Genomic DNA, 22900 nt, shown 5'->3' with positions numbered 1-22900 from the left:
CAGGATTCGGCCCCTTGCCACACCTCTGGGAAAAGTCAAAAATGGTTGTCTGAAAATTTCTACGACTTCACCAGTCCAAATGTTTGGCCTCCAAACTCCCCAGACCTTAACCCCATGGATTATTTTGTATGGGGCGCAGTTGAAAAAGACACCAATCGCACTTCCAGTAATACAAAAGCCCAGTTAATGGATAAAATTAAAACAGTTTTTGCGGCCCTTCCCAGGGAGACTGTAGCATCAGCTTGTTCGAGGTTCCGAAGCAGAATTGAAGCTGTGATCGATGCTAATGGTGGTTATTTTGAGTAAATCTTGTTGATAGTATTGTAATTAACTCTGCCTGTAATGTTTTTTTGTCAATTCATTAAATTTAATAGATACAAAGAAGATTTTCTTTTTCCTTACGAAACTGTCAAATTTATCCCGAACACCCTGTATATAGTTATCTAAGAGCGCAGGAAAAGTTGTTTATTAGTTTGTATATAAGAGTTGCTTTTTGTGCTAACACCTTTAAAGTTAGTTTTCAAGAGTGCTGCTAAGTTTAGAGAAGTTTCTGCAGCTGGAAAGTATCAAAGAAGCCTGCTAGCTTTCCAGACGCCAGAGAGAGGGATCACAGTTGAGAGTTGGCAGCAGTTTCTTGGAGGTGGCAGTTCTAGCTATTGGAGATGGCAGTTTCAGTTTCTTGGAGGCAGCAGTTCGAGCTATTGGAGACAGCAGTCGTCCAGGCATTTTTGGCAAGCCAAAGCAGAGGAGAAAAGGCGATGTAAATTACCTGGTCGCAGTCCACTATTTTCCCAATGAGATATTACTGAAGCCAGATATTCCTGAGGAAGCTCAAGATCTGAGATGAAATAAATGCCATAAGACTCAGTGAAAGACTTTTGACTGAATGTGCGATGCAGAGTTTTTTTTGTAAGTTCAAATCCTTTGTATATTCCCTCTCATAGTAAGTTATAGAAAGACTTTTAAGAAATTGTTCAATAGTAGTAAGAAGTGTCGTTAAGAGAATCGATTGGCATATTGGAAGTTGATATAAAAATTGTAAAGATAACTTAACAGAGAGTTAGCTAACCTCTTTGCAAGTAAACTAGAAGTTTAATAAGTTGAATTTATAAGAGGAGAGTAAATAAGATTGTGAGTTAAAGAAGTTAATTAGTGTTTAAGTAAATAGGTTATAATTTATGCTAAAGATTTTATAAATGGATAGAGAAAGCAATCTCCCTATTGTTTAATTCATGTATAATTTGTAAATAAATGTGTTTTAATTATTTGTAAAGAGAGTGCTGCCTGATCTTTTATTTTACAACTGCACTGTTCTTAAATAAATTGGACTTGTGAGCAGGAAATAATTTAAGGCAATAAAAATGCATTTCAGTTACTTACGAACCACGACTGTTAAAGTAAACATTGATAAAAGAAACTTCGCTCGTGATTGAGAGGGAAATCTACTAGAAGTTTTATTTAGTCTTATGCCAATGAAATGATATATTGGTGGCGCAGTCTGACAAAAATAAATTTCCAGTATTCATAGGCATTCGACTAGTAAATATGTAAGGTGGATAATCGTAGTATGCAGTAGAGTAAATGAGAAAGGATAAGAGAGAAAAAGAGCATTAGGAATAGAATAACGATATAAAGAATAAAGATATTACATATATAAGAAAATAAACATACATTTACAAAACCACAGACGGCAGAAGATATTACACTTCAATTATCCACAGAATCCACTACTTTGTCAGAGACAGCAGCAGCATCATGTCCATCCATTCCAAGTTATACAAAACAAGTACACAGATACTTGTGGATGTTGTGTGTGTGAACACATATAATTCAACATAAGGCTAGCAATGTAACCTAAATGACTTTCAGCATGACATGACTAGCAACAGCATGCTGGTTCAAGTATCATGGAAATTGCTGCCCTGCTGGAGTGTTCATCATGCACAATAATGTCTACAGCAAGGATACAAAAAAAAAAAAAAAAAAAAAAAAGGTGGCCTGCAGGCAGATGCACCCACTGAGCCATTATATCCAGCTGATGCCAGTGACATCAGAATATCTTACATAAAAATACTTTTGTCACTATAGTTAAAATATATTACACAGAAGAGATTTTACAGTTATGAAAACTATTAGAAAATTTTACTAACCAAACTGTTCTCAAATGTCTGCTGTCAAGTTTCTTTGAGCTGCTTTCTTTGTGAATGTGAAAATGCTCAGTTGAAATACAGATTACCATCTCCATTATTACCATGAATTTTGTATCTTGTCCCCACACTTTGAAGAGATTTTGAAAATGTAACAAAGATTCATTCATCACATTTATACTGTTTTGTCTTTATAAATCTAATATAATTATATGCATATTGTGGATTTGTATAATGTATGGATTTACAAATAGAACAGACTGCACAAAGTATCTTGGTAAATACCTAGTTTGTCAGTGAAAAATAACTGTCCATATCCTATTCCAGAGCTTAACAGACAGCATGGTGATGAAAGTGATTTTACTGGAAAGGAAAGCGAATTATATTTGACAAGAAATTGTATTCTTGCTTTAGTTTTTCTTTTACTAAAGCATGAGCAAACCAAAGTTTAATCATGAAATACTTCACAACTAGGCTGCTTATATTATTATTATTATTATTCGTGACACCTCCAAGGAGTCCGAAGACTCATCACAGGAGGACACCTACTGTACAACTCTCCGTCTCCACTACTACACAGAACCTCTACTACGAATCACCTACATCAACGCCATCTACTGCCCATAACCACCACCGCTAGTATTTTTTTTCTGTAAATTGCGTGTGTTCTGAAGGGCCGATTTGTCTGTATGCAGGATGAATAACCCGAGTTTCTGGGAGAAAAAAACCCTGTTACCTCCGTATGAGATTGGCTAGCTCACTTTCAATTGAAAAAGTCCATATAAAGATTCCTCCCGTCGTGATAAGAATCGAACTTAGGCCTTTTCTAACTGAAGGATGCAACGTACCATCGTTCTTCCAATTGCGCTATGGAGACAAAATCGAATTCTGAGTCACTGCAATTAACAAGCACGAACGCAAAGACATTCATTATTATTATTATGTGACACCTCCAAGGAGTCCAAAGCCTCACCAAGGTAGGGCAGCTACTCTACAACTTTTCATCTCCACAACTCAATCTGCCAACTACAGCAAACCACATCATCTATACCAACGGCATCTACTATCCACAATCACACTAGTATTTTCACAGACAACCACAAACATTCATGCATATGGTGTGATTCGAACCTGCAGCCTTTTGGCTGGAGAGAAGATACACTAACCACTCGGCCAACCAGGCTGGCATATAATGAGGCGATTGACTTTTCATAAAGTTTCTCTAGTATTCTATAAGGCACGGCACATTCCGCTCTCAAACATGAATAATACTATGAATTATTGGAATGAACACTCCACAGATCAGTTTAGTGAGATCTCAACAGTGAGAGTCCATGGAAAGACTGGCAATTAATTTATTGGTAGAAATCATATTTCCACATACAAAACAGCAAAATGATATAATCAGGAAAAAAAGAATTGGTACAGCTATCTCTAATCCAGAATATGGTAATAATATGGTGATACAACATTTTGTTACTTGTGTATGGAAATATGACTAGTGCCATTAAGTTAGCCAGTATTTCCATCAGTCTAACTCCCACTGATGAGACCTCAAGATCAAAGCCTGTCTCGAATGATCCTTTTTGCAATAGATGACACTGTCCATGCCTAAGAAACAAGTATACATTATGGGATACTACTGCAACCTGATGTGAAGTCAGTAGCCTCTATATAAAAGCAGCTTTGTGAAGATATTTTGGCTATATTTGAGTAAGATAAAGGGGAAGCATATAATTTCTGGTGAAGCTCAATTTAACTTCTTGATTCCAATGAGAAGGTCACAAGAACTGTAGAGAAGGTCACAACTGATCAAATGGCAAAAAATACAACAGAGATCTGCACAGAAACATACTAGAATGCACAATGCAAAAAAAATATCTGCTAGAAAAGTAGCTACAGATGCAGTTGAGCATAGAAATGATGATCAGCTACATAAGAGGTGGAAAATGTTACCTGTTACTTTCAATTCCCATAAGAAGGTCACAAGAAATGTAGAGGTCACAACTGGTCAAATGGCAAACAATACAACAGAAATCTGCACAGAAACGTACTAGAATGCACAATGCAAAAAAAAATATCCACTAGAAAAGTAGCTACAGGTGCAGCAGTGAGACATAGAAATGCTGATCAGATACTTAAGAGGTGGAAAATGTTACCTGGTCTGATAAATCTGATGTGTCAGTTGTTCTATGTTGATGCACTTAGTGAGATATGGCAGCAGTGGAGCAATAGCAACTATTGCTCCACTGCTGCCATATCTCACTACTGCAACTATTTAAACATTGTTCCTAAACAGGTACATCCTTTCTTGCTTGGTTTATCCAGTGGTAACAGGTTTTTTTTAGTACGACAGTGTGCCATGTCATAAGGCACAACTTATTCAAGACTGATCCAGGTGCATGGGGATGATTTCAGCATGAAGGAAAGTTATGATAAACTTATTCCACTTTAACCCACAAATGAAACAAAGTAGAATAAGCTGTTACCAGACAGAAATCTGCTGCAGAGCATCAGAAGTGAAATGCAGGATGCAAATAAGTCTGGCTGACCATACCTGTAGGGAGTCCACATACTGATGGAACTGTTGAATGGGACCCCATAAAGTCAGTAAAGGTAGATATACTTAATAATTTAAATTTGTAGTAGAATTTGATTTAGTGGTAATTTTTCAATAAATTTGAAACACTCTTAAAAGCAGGCACTATACTTTTTTTAATAATTTCAAAAAAAATGTTAATATACTTTTATTATATTATAACAAGTAGGGAAGGTAACAAGAACTGAGAATACTGCTGTGTATGTGTATTATGGGATATCATCCCATTCCCAGAATTAAAACCCATTCTGTATCACCTATACAAGCTATCATATTCTACTGACATCTACCAAACAGCATGGAAGCAGGCTAACATACAGCCTGTACTCAAAAAGAGAGACAAAAGTCAGCCTTCTAACTATCGTCACATTGCTCCCACCTCAGTACTTTCAAAAGTGATGGAGAAAGTTATCAACAACCAGCTTCTTCACTACCTGGAGACTCAATTAATTAGAGATCACCAATATGGATTCCACCATTCTCGCTCTGCCACTGACTTCCTTGCAATCTCACCCAACTTCAGACACAAACCATGTAAAGATTTGAAAAAACCCATGTTGTCGCTCTTGATATTTCAAAGGCATTCAATCGTGTCTGGCATTCACCAAAGAAGCTACCATCTTATTGCCTCCTCCTGCACTTTTTGATTGGACTGCCAGCTTCCTTACTGGTCATTCATTGCATGTCATGATGGATGGCTTCTTCTCCTCAGACTTCTCAATCAATGCTGAAGTATCCCTGGGTTCTGCACTCTCACCCATGCTCTTCCTCCTTTATATCAATGCCCTTCTCTCTCTCTCTCTGACTTCATATCCAATTCACAGTTTTGCCAATGACATTAGTCTTTGTTCCTCTTCCTCATTTGTGAAACCCTGTCAAATGATAAACGACCCAATATCTTCCATAACCAGCGACTTAAACACTGATCCTCTGAACATCTCCAAAAAGGATTACGACAACTTAGTAAATTTTCAGTGCCATAAAAAATCAGGCCAATTATTACCTGCAAGAAAGATCCTACTTCATTCCTTTTTACTTTTAATAATGTTGCAATTTCCTTTCAAAATCAGCTTACTCTTCTGAGGATGACTATCACATCCAGTTTATTCTGGCACAAAGATATTATATACATAGCCTCCTCAGCCTCTAAAAAGCTTGGTGTTCTTTTCCATTCAAATTATTACTTCTCTTCCTCTCAAACCCTAACACTTTATAAATCTCATATACGACCAACCTTGGAATACTGTTCCCACATTTGGGATGATGCACCCAAAATCTCCCTAAGAATTAAAAATTAAAGATACCAAGAAATTATATTCTTGGTTTAATCCTTTGTCCAAGTGTAAGAAAACAAAGTTTACATGTGAAGTATCTTCACAATTGGGGTACTTGTATATAGAGGCTAATGACTTCTTATCAACTGTCTTATTATCCCATAATGTAAAGCGCTCATATATAATGCTATGCATTATGAGAAGGTCCACTACCCAGACTGGTTTCACCCTTAATTGAGGTCTTGTCAGTGGGTGCCAGACCCAGAAGGATACAAAGGAAAAAAAAGACCAAGTGAAAAAACTTTCAATTTCCCTAAGAAAATTTTAAAACAACGTGAAGAAAACAAAATTTTCTTCACTTTAAGAAAACACAGAAGAATATACATACTATAAAATACCATTCCAATAATAATAAAAAAAATTTTAAAAAAATCGATGTATCGAATTATATTAAAATAGAGGATATTACAGATCTATACATATTTTATAGCTAAATATAAAAAGAAACTTAAAAGTTTCAAAATTTACTAGAAAGCTTATGAGAATAATAACCTTCATCATCAGTTGCCTTCATATGCAGTATTGAAAAGCCACAGGCTCTGAAACGTTAACTTAGTGCTTAAGTTAACGTTTCACTGTCCTGATAACTGTTTCAAACTGCTGGAAAACCAAAAGAAAGCAAAAGTATCATTATTATTATGGGCGACTCCAGGGAGTCCTTAGACTCGTCAAGGGAGGCCCTAAACATCATATCCACACAACTATACAACATTCTCATAGTATCTATCATACCTTGCCTTAAACTCACTCACTGTCATAGCACCCACAACAGACTCTGGCAGCTTATTCTACTCATTTACCACTCTAAAAGTAAAGAACCCAGCTCTAACACCCTTGCTAACCACACTCTTGCCCAGCTTCCATAGATGTCCCCTAGTTCTCCCACCACCAGTCCTGATCTCAAAAATATCCTCTGAATTAATCCTATAGAAACCCTTTAGCAATTTGAATGTCTCAATCATATCTCCCCTTGTCTGCCTATCAACCAATTTCTGCAACCCAAAAATCTTCAACCTGTTCTCATAAAGTTCATTCCATAGATTTGCTATTATCTTGGTCACTCGCCTCTGGATCCTCTCCACCTCCTCCCCATCAAGAAGAAACCTGGGTGACCAAATCTGGGCACAGTAGTTGAGATGAGGTCTTATCAAGACTTGGTACAGAGGAATAATAACTTGCTTGTCTCTGCTTGTCAAAGTATTTTTCAAAACTATCTGTTCCATATCTTAGCAATCCTATGTCAGAAAGTAAAACCAAAAACTAAATAACAAACTATATTTTCCAAAAAAAAAAAATCAATGTTGTTTTTGCTGTTCTTGCTTTCTTATTATTTATGCACTTTTCTTTCTTGGAATGGCTTTCACATAATGCAAATGTTCTTCAAATAATGATACAGCACAACTAATCACTTGATGGAACCTCCTATTGACTTATCGGGATATATCATTTAGTGGGATTTTGGATAATTTGTCATGCCCAGTGTATATATATATTTATCTGCTATTGCCTTTTATTCCCTATAGGCAAGGCAGTTTTAGTCCTATCTAACTTTTGGCGACTAAAGGAACAGTTTCAATCCACTAGGCCAATCAGAGATAGCTGGCCCAAAGACTTACTAATTATAGATGGCATCTCATGGTCCCTAATACAGTATATTAATCATCTGAAATAGTGTGGATTCTGCAGTCAATATTCTTGAATTTATGGGATGAAAAACCTCGCTTGCCCATGTCTGATATTAACTGACTGACTAACTTGGGAACTGGCTGAAGAAAGGATTAAAAAAGTTCCTCTAGTTGGCAACTAGATTTGACCTGAGAATGGCATTTTGTAGGTGACCTAGCGCTATGGATGCAAATACTACATCCGGGCTATACACACATGTACTTGGAAAAAAAATTTACTTACTTCACATCTGATGTGGGAATTTCCTCCAAATCTTCGTTGCCACTGAAGAGACCAATCATATTGACCATATGTGTAGCTTCTTCTAAATCAGTTATGATCTTCTTAACTTCATCCTAAATTTTGATATATCTGTTATATATAAATTCATTCTATTATAATAAATAAAACAAAATTTTATTTTAGAACATCTAGTACATGCAGAACACCTGGAGTTGTTTTGCTGGCTCAATACTAGTACATTCTGAGTAGTATACAGAAGCTGGAGTAGGTGGGAGAAGGGGAGGCAAGAGAAATTGAAGGCCCACAGCAAGCAATTAATAAACTAATTTTTAATTTGGGGTAAAAATACAGTTAAAGGATAATGTAAGGCTGTTAACACTAAAGAATATAATAAGAATAAATTTATAAATATTAACATATAATGATATTGGACAGACTAAGAAAATTTCCTCAGTGAGATGAAAAGTGAGAAAACTAAAGGGGGGGGGGAGCAAGAAAAATTCTTTAACAATACAAAAACGTAACTATCATAATAATTGATGGAAGTTTTATAATTGGTATCATAATAATTACAATATCATAAATAAATTATTTCCAATAATTATAGATATTAATAGTTTTTGTCAAACAAATTAATACCTTTGATATCTATTTGGGAAATAGGAGAGGGGAGCAGAACAAGAGGCCATTGCTGGAAACTGTATAAGGAGGGTGTGAGCAAAGGAGTGAGAAGCAGGTTCTTTGCATAGAGGGTGGTTGGTGAGTGGAATGCATTGCCTGAGTGTGTTGCGTATACATTGAATCAGTTTAAGATGCGGTTGGATGAGCATTGCATGCAATAGTGAGTACCTCCCACAATGAGTCTCTGACTCCATGGAGGTCAAATGTTAATAATAATAATAATGGAGATTGAAGACGGGGGGAAGTTAACAGGCAATAGCCCATCATAAACTTTGTTTCTATTAAATGGATTTAATATTTGTATATGTAGCATCATAACATCCATGACACTAGATTGGCAGAAGAAAACAATTATAGGTTTAACATTATAGGTTAGGGATTGTGCAACAAAAAAACATACGAAGGGGAAGATGGTGAAGATTGTGTTGCTATAGTACGATAATGCAGCATGGAGGAGAAGAGTAGTGATAATGAATACGATGATAGGCAGATGATGTGCAGAAAAAGAAGTCTGGAATACATGGATACTTGGAGTACCATTTGAAGATAATAAATTTAGTTTAATCCTTTATCCAAGTGTGAGCAAACAAAGTTTACACCTGAAAGTATCTTCAGGAATGGGGTAAGGTTTGTTTGGGAGTTGCCCTGGTACAACACCAGGGCAACTCCTTGCAAAGGTGGAGCAAGCTAACATCACTCCTATCTCAGTATCTCCCATAATGCAAAACACATCTCCTTGCGGATATGTCTAATGTTATGCATTAAGGGAAGGGCCACTACCCAGATTAGTTTCGACCTTTCGAGGTCTCTTCAGTGGGAGCCAGGCCCAAGTGGAGATACCAGGCAGAAATGAATTAGCAAGGTCATCTCTACCTATAGGAGTTGCCAAACGGTGTGCCACCTTTTTAATAAATTACTCTGGATTTAGAGAAAGATGTTGAAAGTTTATTTTTCACTTGGTTAGACTATAATAAATTTAGTTTAATCCTTTATCCAAGTGCGAGCAAACAAAGTTTGCACCTGAAAGTATCTTCAGGACTAGGGTAAGGTGGTACAATAGGTAGAGATGACCTCGCTAATGCTTCTGCTTGGTATCTCCACTTGGGCCTGGCTCCCACTGAAGAGACCTCAATAAAGGTCGAAACGAGTCTGGGTAGTGGCCCCTCCCTTAATGCATAACATTAGACATATCCGCAAGGAGATGTGTTTTGCATTACAGAAGATACTGAGATAGGAGTGATGTTAGCTTGCTCCACCTTTGCAAGGAGTTACCCTCGTGTTGTACCACCTTACCCCAGTCCTGAAGATACTTTCAGGCGAAACCTTTGTTTGCTCACACTTGGATAAAGGATTAAACTAAATTTATTATAGTCTAACCAAGCGAAAAATAAACTTTCAACATTTGAAGATAGAGGAGTGGGGAGCTATATGCAAAAGATGGATTTCATTTGTAGTGTTTTCTAGACAAGTGAGATAGGACTTCAGGGTTATATTCATGTGTTTCTTTTAGTGTTGTATTATGTGTGTGTGTGTGTGTGTGTGTGTGTGTGTGTGTGTGTGTGTGTGTGTGTGTGTGTGTGTGTGTGTGTGTGTGTGTGTGTGTGTGTGTGTGTGTGTGTGTGTGTGCATTACTTTGTACTCTCTGATGATGACATGAAATATAATAATAATTAAAATAGTTTTTAATCCTTTCTTAGTACTGTTAATACTTCATTAAACCTCAAGCATGATGTCCTGTCAATACAAAACATGGAGCCTGATATAGGTTCTTCATGCCCTAAACAGGGATTAGAATCCCGCTCTTTCCAATCAAAATGCATTCATCAAAACTGACTGAACAACATCAAAAACAAAAAGCCTCTTATTTTTTCATCGCTGATCATTCTGTATACTTAGTATACAGTATGTATATACAGAATGATCTACATTCTGTATTCTAAGTATACAGAATGTAGATCATTCTGTATACTAAGAATCTATTATTCATAAGTCAGGAACATGTGAGAAAGATGTATATGACTGGGTCAACTAAGCCTGTACCATAATTACTCGAATATAACTCACTATCGCGTATAACTCGCACCCCTGATTTTACTTTATGAAAATAGAAATTAAAAAGTTTTGCACATATCTCACACATGAAAAATAAAAGTTTAAACATTCACGTTGGGGCAATAATAACTTGCTTGCCACAGTATAAACACTCCCCAACAACCACTATACTGCAGATGCAAGAAAAACAAGTAGTTTTATTGTATCACAGAATAAGGTACAGAGATATTTGTAGTCTCTGCAATATATTTGTCAACAAATAGTGCAATCAGAAACAACTGTGATAAAAACGGCACCAACTAATGAATCACGTCTCCTCCCACAAAAACTATAGTGTATAGACTCAAGAAAAACAGTATGTTGTACCACCAAACACAGTATCTAACTAAAAACTATTGTCTAAACATTTGCCCAAATGTTCAATTACATGAAATAAGTGTTTGTTCAATTGGATTTGAAATTTTCGATGTCATTCAGACAGTTCACAAAGGCTAACTTCAAATAAAATTCTACCAGCGAATTGAAACTAATATGCCATATAATGTGTGTGTGTGTGTGTGTGTGTGTGTGTGTGTGTGTGTGTGTGTGTGTGTGTGTGTGTGTGTGTGTGTGTGTGTGTGTGTGTGTGTGCGCGCGCGCACATGCACACGAGTCTGCCTAAAGTGGAAGCAGCACACAAACAAGCAGCAATAAAATTGAACTGAAGGGTCAAAACTAAGAATTTGCCAAGGGTGCTAAAATTCTGGCTATGCCAATGCTTACTGCAGTGTATCTCAGGAATGGTCTTCTAGGGAAGAAGAAGAGAGGAAGAGACTAAATGTATTGCACATTTTGAGGGAATATGGTATAGAATTAACAGTACAGTATCCTTAATTTGTTTTTATGCAACTCCCAACTGCAAAATATTATTAAGCCTATAGTACTTTAGTAATGCAGATAAACTATTTTTTTTTAATATCTATATTAATTTTATATATCTTTTATGAGATATTTTGAGGATAAGGTTTTATTTATTTTTTCCATAATCTGGAAACCCTGCTCTAAAGAACAAACATGAAACTTTTTTTCAAGCCTCTTCAGGCCTCCAATAAGCAGGGCAGTGATCTCAGGCTGTGTGATTAAATTCATCTCCCATCTAAAGAAAATCACAAACATCTATTCCCACAGCAGGATTTGAATCTACAACAATTCAGCCAACCAAGCTAGAAAATAAGGTTTATTAAAGTTTTGATATCTAATACACTGAAAGAGGAGATTATATTGTATTGTATTCAAATTAAGAGAGATGGACTTGAAAAGTTAAGGAATATTATTATTATTATTATTATTATTATTCAGGCCTCCATGGAGTCAAAAGACTCATCGTGGGAGGTCCTTCCTAAGAACATAAAGTCTGTCAAGAATCATTGAGGAGAAGTCCCCCCCCCCCCTAAAAAACCCAAAGTCTATCATAGTTGTTTAATATCATTTTTGTTCTAGGTGTTTATCAAAACTTTCCAGACCCCCCCCTCTCATGTGTGCATATATATATATATATATATATATATATATATACACAGGATTCTCTAAGGCTAACATGGGTTTCAAAGAATGATCTTGTTTTAGATATTTAATTATATGCTTATGTTTTTTCTAAATTGACAAGTATGCGAGAGAGTACAGTAACTTTCATGTAAACTTTCCAAAAGCATTTGATAGCTTATATGAGAAGCTAGTACTGAAGTTCACATTCAATCCTTGCATCTTTGTCTTCTTCTTCAACCTTTTGGTTCTGTCCACTGCTAAACGAAGGTCTCCCCATGATTTTCCAGACCACTCAGTTTTCTGCCTCTCCCATCCATCTCACTCCTGCAATTTGTTCCAGTTCATCCCTCCACTTTCTTCTCGGTCTTCCTCTTTGTCTTGCTCCATCCCTTGGTCTCCACTCAGTTGTTTTTCTAGTCCATCTGCCGTCACTGCATCTGGCAATATGACCAGCCCATCTCTACTTAGCCTGTTTAATGTATTTTACAATATCCATAACACTGCTTGAGATCTTATACAGGTATTTGAGATCTTCCTATCTCTTAATGTTAATTTTAGCATACTTCTCTCCATGCGATGTTGTGTTGTTCTCAGCTTTTTGTTTAGGGCTTCTGTTTGAGTCCATGTTTCTCCTCTGTATATTAGGGCAGGAAGTATGCACTGGTCGAAAGCTTTCCTTTTTAGACTCACAGGGATGTTACTTCTGAATATGTCTCTCATTTTCTCATAAGCCATCCATTCATGGTGAATTCTGCATTCAATCTCTTTTCTTTGGCAATCCTCAAAGGATAACAATAGGCCCAAATATACATATGAACTAACTTGTTCTATTTCACGGTTTTCAACTTTGACAGTTCTACAGTTTATGTATTTATTCATCATTATTTTTGTTTTTTTCTCTATTTATTTTTAATTCAATTACTCTAGAGGCTTCATTTAGCTGATTTAGCCTTTCTTCCAGATCTTCAAGATTATCTACTATTAGGACAATATCATCTGCAAATTTCAGATGACGCAGCCTTTCTCCATTTATGTTTATTCGTTTTGTTTCCCAGTCAAGGCTTCTAAAGACTTCCTCTAGTGCAGCTGTAAATAATTTGGGAGATATGAGGTCGCCTTGCCAGATGCTTTTTTGTATTGGGAACTTTTCACTGTTTTTATATAATTTAATTATGGAAGTTGCATTATTGTAAATATGTTTTAGTGTTTCAATATATGGTTTCTCAGTTCCCTGGGTTTCAAGTGCATTTAGTGTTGCAGATGTTTTAACTGAATCAAATGCTTTTTCGTAGTCTATATAGGGCAGACATAAGGGTTTATTGTATTTAATTGATTTTTCAATGAACTGTCTTAATGTATGAATATGGTCCAAAGTATTGTAATTCTTTCTAAATCCAGATTATTCATAGGATTGCATTCCCTCTAGTTTAGATTTTATTCTATTATTTATAATTTTTGTGAAGACTTTATATATGGTGGGGAGTAGGCTTATAGGTCTGTAGTTTTTAATTTCTTCCTTATTGCCCTTTTTAAAAATTAATATTTGAAGTGAATTGTTCCAATTTTTTGGAATTTTTCTCTGTTTTAGGCATTTTTTAAAGAGTTTAGTCAGCTGCTTGATGACAGGGCTTCCTGCCAGTTTTAAGAAGTCTATCATAATTCCATCTTCTCCTGGGGCCTTTCCATTCTTCATTTCCTGTAGTGCCATTTCCACTTCACCTTGTAAGATCTCAGGGGCATCGTGTTCGTCCTCACTCGAGTTATCCATAGATGATTCTTGGATGTCTCGGTCTTTGTCTTCATAGAGTTACTATAAAATTCCTGAATTCTTTCGATTATTGTGTTGGATCCTACTTCGTCTTAATCTTTACCTTGGATCCAACATAATTACTATTACGATGTTCTTAAACAATTGATAAGTTGTAAGTTGATTTCTAATTCAAATATAAAGAAAATTTATATTTAAAGACTTTATATCTGAATTAGTTCAAGAATTGAAGGTAAACCAACTCTTAACAACCCTTCTCTTATATGTTGTTATTATATATACTGGCCAAGTATATTTAACTTATTTATCTCTCCCGCTTTGGTTCGAATATTTTATGAATGGTACAGTAAAAGAGATTCAGGCAAAACACAACTTTAGATTAACAAAAACAAACATTTAATTTAGAATCACAATTTACACTTAAGTTCAAATCACTAAGTAAGATAATATAAACATTTTAGCTCTTACAAAATTCAATTAACTGCCTGGTAAAACTCAAAGTCACAAAGTTCCTCAGTAACCGATTGCACAAATATCTCACAGTTTCTTAAGTTTCAAATACAATAAAATTGCAGTAACACCTCTTCACAAGCATACACTTTTAAATCTACACTTCAACTAATCTCCACAATAGTTACTGTTAATATAAGGATATTCTAGGATGAAACTCACACACCTCTCTGTATAGGAATATTAACGATTGGAATAATCTTACCAATAATCTTCTTTCTTCATAAACTTACACACAAACATTTTTTTATAACTGTAAACACTTTAAACAGTATACGGCACTCATCAAATAAATCTCCTAAGCAATAACTGAATTAATCGTCGGTCACTAAACACATAAACAAACGTTCTTGCATGAAATACTACCGATCACTTATGAATCAAGGCAATACACAATAATTCCTTAACTTGAGGTTTTATATGAACAGCTGCTCATTCTTCTTGCATTCATTTAATTCTTTAGGCAATATATTTCTAAGCACAGCTAACGGTAAACTTTAATTTTACAGCCTCTACTATTCGCTAATAACGCTGTACTTTGCTTCAAGGTTCTGTATGTCCTTGAAAGGTCGGCCCTGAAATTGAATCTCAACTCAAATATCGCTAGTCTATTTAGTAGTCACTCAGCTGTCTTCTGTAGCTATAATTGTTATTCTACAATTTATTAGCTAACCGCCTCTCGACTAGTAGACTTTATTAGCTGCTTGAGTGACTTGCCGACTCGCTATTATCGCACTGTGATTCCCGAATGCTCCGATTCCAAACTAATGCCAATCCTCTCCTCTCTCTCTCCCCTAATAATACCAATACCAATAACATTATTGACAGGATGGGTGAAGCACTAGTGCTTTTCTCTCCTAATAATTTCAGCATTCATCGCTTATATATCCGTTTTTCCCGCCTAAATTATTCTCATGATTTCTTTCTAAAACTCTTTTCAATAAAAATCTTCTCCTCACGTGGTGTTCCAAAATGTGTTCGGTCACTTACATACGTCTCCATGACAACCAAACAAAATATAATAAAATTGAGGTATTGCATAACGCTAAACTTCTACAAATAGGAATAAATAAAGAATATTTACATTTCAATTAATGTGCAGTTAAATTATCAAATACAAGTTCTTATAATATTAATATAGTAATGAATAAAATAGCTTAATAATATTTAATACAGTCTTTTCATTATTAATACATATATCTTTGATTAAATAATTAGATATTAGACAAAATTAAAGTAGATATATGAATATTAAAATGTAAAATAAGTTGTTTACATTAAATAATATTTACAAGTCTAGCCTTTGTGATGGAAGATCATGTTGGATTCTGAACCAAATAATAATTACTCTAATCTCTATATATTCAGAATCCAACAATTGCATCTCTATTTTTTATAAGCTCACCATTTTTTCCTCTTACAGCAGCTATTTCCTTTGTTCCAACTGATAATGTTCATCTTAGGATCTTCGTATTACTATTGTTTCTTTAATTTTTCCTAGCATTATGCAATCTAATTTCATGTTTCATCCTTTTACGTATAGTTTTACAAATTTCCGCATATTCTATTTTACTGGTGTCATTCAAATCTTTTCATATCTCTTCTTTTCTTCATTAGATCTAAGGTTTTCTGTCTTAGTTTTTCCTCTCTTTGGTGCCTTTTTACACCTCCTATTTCTAGTGCACAATTCAAGATAGATTTTGTTAAGATTTCATTAGCATCATCGATGGTAGTAGCTGTGTTTAACTTTTTTAGTTTATTGTTGAGTGATTCTCTATAATAGCTTTTATTGTGGTAGACGTTTTGTAGATTGGACTTTTTTCTTATGAGCTTATTTCATTCCCATTTTTTGTTGATCCATACTTTTGCCCTTACTAGTCTGTGGTCACATCCTGTATTAAATTTATTAAACACTTCGGTATTATTTATTATATATCTTCTATTGGAGAGGATGACATCTATTTCATTGTAAGTTTGTCCATTTGGGCTTCTCCAAGTCCATTTTTGTTGATTTTATTCTTGAAAAAGCTGTTCATAATAAAGAGGTTATTTTCTTCTGCGAATTCAATAAGTCTTTCTCCTATTTCATTCCTCTGTCCAAATCCAAATTTACTGATGGAGTTCAGAGAGTTCAGATGATCATCTCTGCTTCCAATCTTGGCATTAAAGTCACCCATTATATTTATGTAGAATTCTTTAGAATTATTTAATGTGGATTCTAATGTTTTGTAGAAATCTTCTAGCTCTTCTTTTAGTTCTTCATTTATTAGGAATCCTACACCACCAGTTGAGTTTCTGTCACATTCATAGTGGTAGAATAGATGTCCATCTTTTAATCGCATGAGAGTTTCTTCTTTCCTTCTTATCTCTGAAAGGCCCACAACGTCCCATTTAATATGGTCCAATTCCTTCATCAGTTCTTCCAATCTATCATCATCCCATAGGGATCTGCAGTTATATGTTCCTACTAATATCCTTCTATCATTGTGCACTGTAGGTGAACTCATTGTAGATAGTGGAGACTGTAGCATATTTTTCAACCTAGACCCTCTGCCTAAGTCCAGGACGCGTCACTTTTTATGCTGGACGACGGACAAGCCAGTAAGTAATTTTCCTACTTTATTCATCATTTGCATTGTCCTCATGGGGAGGTATTTGGCCTTATAGCACCACACTGGCCAGACAGGTTGGTGCCTCACAATAGTGCATAAGATGAAATGACACAAGCAAAATAGGAAAGATTCACCCCTAGCCCTCGAATACTCTAATAGCATTGGATAAGCCCCTGAGACACCTTGCATCTTTGTCTGCATACATTAAAAAAAAAATTGTTATCCTATAAAATCCTTTTAACAACTTGTATGTCTCTATTATAACCCCTCCTTTCTTCCTGTTTACCAAAGCTTGTAAATCACTGCTCCATAATCATGTCAATATGAAAGCATGCAATTAGTTTCCATTTCTGAATTTTTTTTTTTACCTGGTTGCATTTTTTTTTCCTAGATGCTGCTCCATATCATATCATCATCATCTGTTCATTGGATATCCACAGATGCTGCATATACCACACCAATCCTCACCATGTAGTCCTGATGCATGCATTTCTGGAGGTTTCAACTCTTTGAAGATCAGTCACTCCACACACCATCCATCTTATTGACAGTCTGCCCCTTCCTCTTTTTCCAGGAACTTTACCTTCTATTACTGTTCTGAGAAGTCCTCCTTCCATCCTTTCAATGTGTCCAAAATATTTTAACTTTCTTCTGTCAATATCCTTAAGGAGCCTTAAAGTTCTACTGATCTTTTCTAACACCTATTCATTTTTATGCCTTTCAGTACATGATAGCCTAAACAGCCATCTGTAATACCACATCTCAAAAGCAGCTATCTTTTCTTATTTGACTTCTTTAAGTTCCAAGTCTCACATCCATAAGTTGCTGTTGGAAAAACTGCGTTCAAAATCCTCAACTTTGTTCCCATGGAGATAGATCCATCCTTCCAGATTTTAGACAAGTCTCTGATTGTTTTAGCCATTCCTAATCTTCTTCTGAACAGCAATTCTTCACATTAATGGATCCCAGGTATCAAACTTGCTGACTTCCTCAATTCTTTCTCCATTAAGGTACACTTGTTTCTCAAGAGCTTCCCTGTTTATATTTCCTTTGAGAACCATGATTCCCTTCCCCTTGTTAAAAAAAATATATGGAAACTTTCTAGTTGCAGTTTTTCTAAATGGATATCCACATGTAGCATTTAGCATTGGTTAGTTGTTCCTATCGGCCAAAAGTTACTGGTACTAGTGTGATGTGGCTGAGTAAGTATGATATATTTATTAGCATAGAAAGTGAAGGTTATAGTATATTTAGGTCAGACAGAGAAAACAGGATGGGGAAAGAGTATTACTCATGATAACAGATGAATTGCAGCCTAAATGAGTGGTAGTCCAACAGGAAAGCAGTGCATTTGAGGCTGTCTAGTGTGAGATACAAGCTAACATGACAAAATATTTGGTTGGCTGCTGCTATAGACCAGGGAATGCAAAGGTTAATGTTAGTGATATGTATCAGCAAATAAATCCAATAAGTGGAGGGCAATTATTATGAGTGACTTTAATTATGAGGATATAGATTGGTAGGAGGAAAGGTCATATAGGTGGAAGGAAATGAAATTTATGCAACGTCTTATGAATAATTACCTAAGGTAGCATATAATGGACAGTACTAGGGGATCAAGAGTGCTGGATCTTGTGATTACATCTGAGGATTTGTGTATAACTAAGATGGATGCATTGCCACCAATTAGTAAGAGCAATCATTCAGTTTTGACCTGGGAGGTGGCTAAGCATTTAGAAGTTTCAGTAAAGAAGGGTTTCATGTGGAATTACAAAGCTGGGAACTACAAGAAACTTAGAAAATTGCTTGGAGTAGTACCATGAGGGGGGGTATACTTCAGAACAAAGATGTCAGTAGTGCATGGAAAGTGGTAAAGGAATATTTAAAGGAAAGAAGTAGCTGACTGCATACCAAGAGTTGAGTGAATTAATAAACTGGGAATTAAACAAATGAGTTACAGCATTAAGCAGGAGTTAAAAAGAAAGAGAAGCATATGAAAGAGATTCATAGACTGAGGGGTGACAAGCAAGCCCATGGCAATATAAAGCACAGGCCAGATGATTGAATGGTATGATAAGGAAGGAAAAATCGGAGTACAAGAGGAGATTAATCAAACAAGCCAAGAATAATCCAAGAGTTCTTTCATTATGTGGGAAATAAAAGAAAAAATGGCCACACTACAATGATTTTGAAACATGAAGATAACAGAGAGGGGACTGAAGCAGATGAACTAGTTGAATTATTGAGTGATCAAGAGTGTATCATCCAGGTGAAGATATCACCATAAGAGATATGACAGGGATTAATGTGGAAGTAAGGATAGAGGAAGTTGAGGTACACAGAATATTATAGAATCTAGATGTGAATACAGCTATGGTTTGGACAGGATATCAGCTAGCATATTATGAAAATGTGCTAGGGAATTGGTAGTCCCATTGAATAGTTTCTTTAATCTGAATCTCAGCTCAAGTAGCATCCCAAGAAAATGGAAGGAAGTAAAAATAGTTCCATTGCATAAAGGAGGATCCAAGACTGAAGTATCAAATTATCAACCAATTAGCATTTCAGGAAAAGTGGTCAAAGTATTGGAGAAGTCGGTTAAAGACAAAATTCAGGAATGGGTGGATAGGAATTGAATATTGTATGGGGGGATGGGGAATAGAATGGCTTCATGAAAGGTCATGCTTCAGCAACTTACTTTTTATAATAAAGTGACAGGTGAGTTGGATAAAGGTAATGACTACAGAGTGATACTGTTGGACTTCACAAAAGTGTTTGACAGGATACTACATGGAATCCTGATACATAAATTACATCAAATGGATATGGACATGAAGTTAGTGATGTGAAGAAGAGGGTAGTTGTTGGAGAGATACTAGACAGTAGTATATACAGGAGCACAGTCCTGTAAAAGAAATGTGACAAGTGGCATGCCACAAGGCTCTGTACTTAGGCCACTACTATTTAATGATATAGGAAATCTGTGAGGAACTATTCAGTTGTTTGTAGATGATGCAAAATTAGGCAGAGCAACAGTCAATAAAGATGACATTAATCTTTTAGAGTGATTTAAATAGATTTAAACAGGGTGATTTAAATATTGGCAAAGATAAATGTATGTCAATCTAATATGGCAAAGTGTAAGGTTAGGAGTGAAAAGATTACCAGCCATGTAAAATATTGATGGAACTGTACTCCAGGAAATTGAAGCCAGGGATTTGGGGCATGTTGGTGGATAGGGATTGAAGTTCAGCAGGCATATTGCAAAAGTCATCTAAACAGCTCATAGGATTACCATTATTGAACAACATCCTGACATGCAAAGATAAACAATTTATTATTTCTCTTTATAAGGCTTTGATAGGGGCATCATCTGGTTCACTGCACACAAATCTGGTTGCCTGGGTTTCTTAGAGATGTGGATGAGGTGGAGCGGATTCAGAGGCAAATGACTAAGATGGTGGCAGATCTCTGTGATACTCCTTATGAAGAGAGAGACTGAAGATTCGTGGGTTGCAGAAGCTGGCTGATCAGTCGATAACAGGTATGTTAGACACATAAGTTGCTTAAGGAGGTTTATAGAATTGATTATTTAGCATAAGAATAATGTGAGGAAAAACTAGAGGTCATTCATGGAAACTAAGAAAAACTGTTAGCACGGGAGTGGAGGACTATATTTTTTGCTTGGAGGGTAAATAAGTGGAATAGATTTCTGGAGTCAGTTATGTGTGCTATGTCAGTGAATAATTTCAAGGTCAGATTGACAAAATATGACATGTATTGATCACTGATAATTAATGTTTTTTGAGATGGACCTCCTGTGATGAGTCTATGTACTATATGGAGGTGCTGCCCATATGTAATAATAATATCCCTTATAAAAATCTGGAAAATGATTTTACTTCATACTTTTAATTGCATTTTTTATTTATTTAACTTTTAAAGAAGAGCTTTCTTTCTGTGATGGAGCATCCAAGAATTGATAAAATACAAGTCTGTTAATAAATACACACTCCTCTATATATTATTTTCTCAAATTTGATAGAATTGTTGTGAAAGCAAGCTTGTTTTTCCAAAAACTAATGTAGCTGAAAGCATTTTTTTTTCTTTTGCTTCCTTAACTGAAGAAAAAATAAGTTTTCTTCAATCTGATGAAAAGGAAATTTTTCCATAAAGGAGTGATGAATTGTGGAATGGCTTGCTAGTCTGTCGTGAGTGCTGTCAGCAAATGCATTTCGCTCACAGAGAGGTACAACAGGTAATGTGTGGATAATATGAGACTCCCATGACGAATCTCCTGACTCCATGAAGATTCCATATAACAATAATAATAAATCTTCGAAACAACTGATGCAAAGGGAGTGATATACTGGAAATAGCATTCACAAAAAATAAAAGTTATGTGATTAAAAATATCCATATTTCACCATTCAACGACGGTGGACTTGTGCCGCATGTTTATGCATTTCTGTGCTGTCCATAATCGCGATTATGGTCCTCCATGCAGCAGGTTTTCGATGTATCCCCCCCCCCCATCCTGAGAGCTTTCGTGGGGACCCAACCCATTCTAGAGACTGGAACGTTAAAGTTTCGCCTCTCTTACTGCGAATATGTTAAAAAAATTTAGAAAATTTCGCGAAAAACACTAAAAAACAAAAATTTTACGAAATGTAATAATTTTAGGATCACGGTTATTAGTGGCATTCTGCATACCTGATATTCTTTACTGTTCGATGGATGAGGGGAATCTTCTAAATGATTTGTGGCTTTTAGTGCTCTTTCAAAAATATCAGATAATTCTGATGCCACATCAGTATTTTCTTCTTCTTCTGCCATCTCGAATTTCAGATCTGAAATTTCAGAATTTCGAATGCACAGATTTGTGTGTGCCTACTGCAAAAACCACCTACTGCAAAAACACGCACTTCGTAATATGTTCATGTAATCATGTTATACAAAATCAAAAAATTAAGAATGTGTACTTCAGATCCTATTTTGTTTTGATAGCTGCTTAATAATTATAAAAATCAGTTTCACGGATGATATTCTCTTTTATAATTATATAGAATATTTTCATACACATAACAAAATTATGAGACAAACACACCCCCTATCTAACCAGTGCGACTACTATAACACCACACATACACATTTCTGTTGCCACGGTAAATTGCATTAATTCTCCGATAGGGGTATTTTGTTTCTAGATAGGGTTTTTAGAAGTTGTGTGTGTGTGTGTGTGTGAGAGGGAGAATCACGTGAAATCACTACAGTTATTAAGTGATTTCGAAAATATCTATACGATAAAGTATCTAAGCTATAGTTTACTCTTGTTTACTTTTTCATTTTTTCAAAAAAAATATTTTTTTGAAACATATTAAGCGACAAACTCATACGGTAGCCTAACAAAAATTAGTCTGTTCGGCAGTGTATAGATTATTTGGGATTATTGTTTCAACTCCTCTATAACGAATGCGCCCAAGTTTGAAAATAAAATAAGCTCATGCGCTATCTTTACCCTTCTCCCTTCTGGTAGCCAATTGTATGGTAAAACCAGTAGCCAATCAAATGTTTTATAAAAGATTATATATTTTATTCTTATTATATTTTGATAGTTAAAAAATGTTTTTCTTATGTAAGATAAATTAACACAGTTGATTGTGTGCAAATATTTCATGTTTAGATCATGAAATATTTGTTTAAAAATTATAGCCCTTAGAGGTTGATTGTAATCTCATACTTTTGGAATTTGTACACAAGCTGTA

General features: G+C 35.4%; 1 protein-coding gene across 1 annotated transcript in view; it reads right to left on the bottom strand.

Annotated features, from left to right (window-relative positions):
• Window positions 1-22284, bottom strand: part of Tap42 (immunoglobulin binding protein Tap42) — a 113906-nt gene extending 91622 nt beyond the window's left edge. Inside the window, exons 1-2 of the mRNA XM_090402948.1 lie at window positions 21849-22284; window positions 7989-8101 (exon numbers count right to left, since the gene is read on the bottom strand). Coding sequence (XP_090259074.1) covers window positions 7989-8101; window positions 21849-21971 — 236 coding nt within the window. The 5' untranslated portion in view covers window positions 21972-22284. The remainder of the gene's footprint in view (window positions 1-7988; window positions 8102-21848) is intronic.
• Between the last annotated feature and the right edge of the window lie 616 nt (window positions 22285-22900).

Source organism: Typopeltis vanoorti, chromosome 13, assembly GCF_054136105.1.
Source record: "Typopeltis vanoorti isolate ZY-2024b chromosome 13, IOZ_Tvanoo_1.0, whole genome shotgun sequence".
NCBI lineage: Eukaryota > Metazoa > Arthropoda > Arachnida > Uropygi > Thelyphonidae > Typopeltis > Typopeltis vanoorti.
This window is presented reverse-complemented; position numbering and strand designations above follow the sequence as displayed.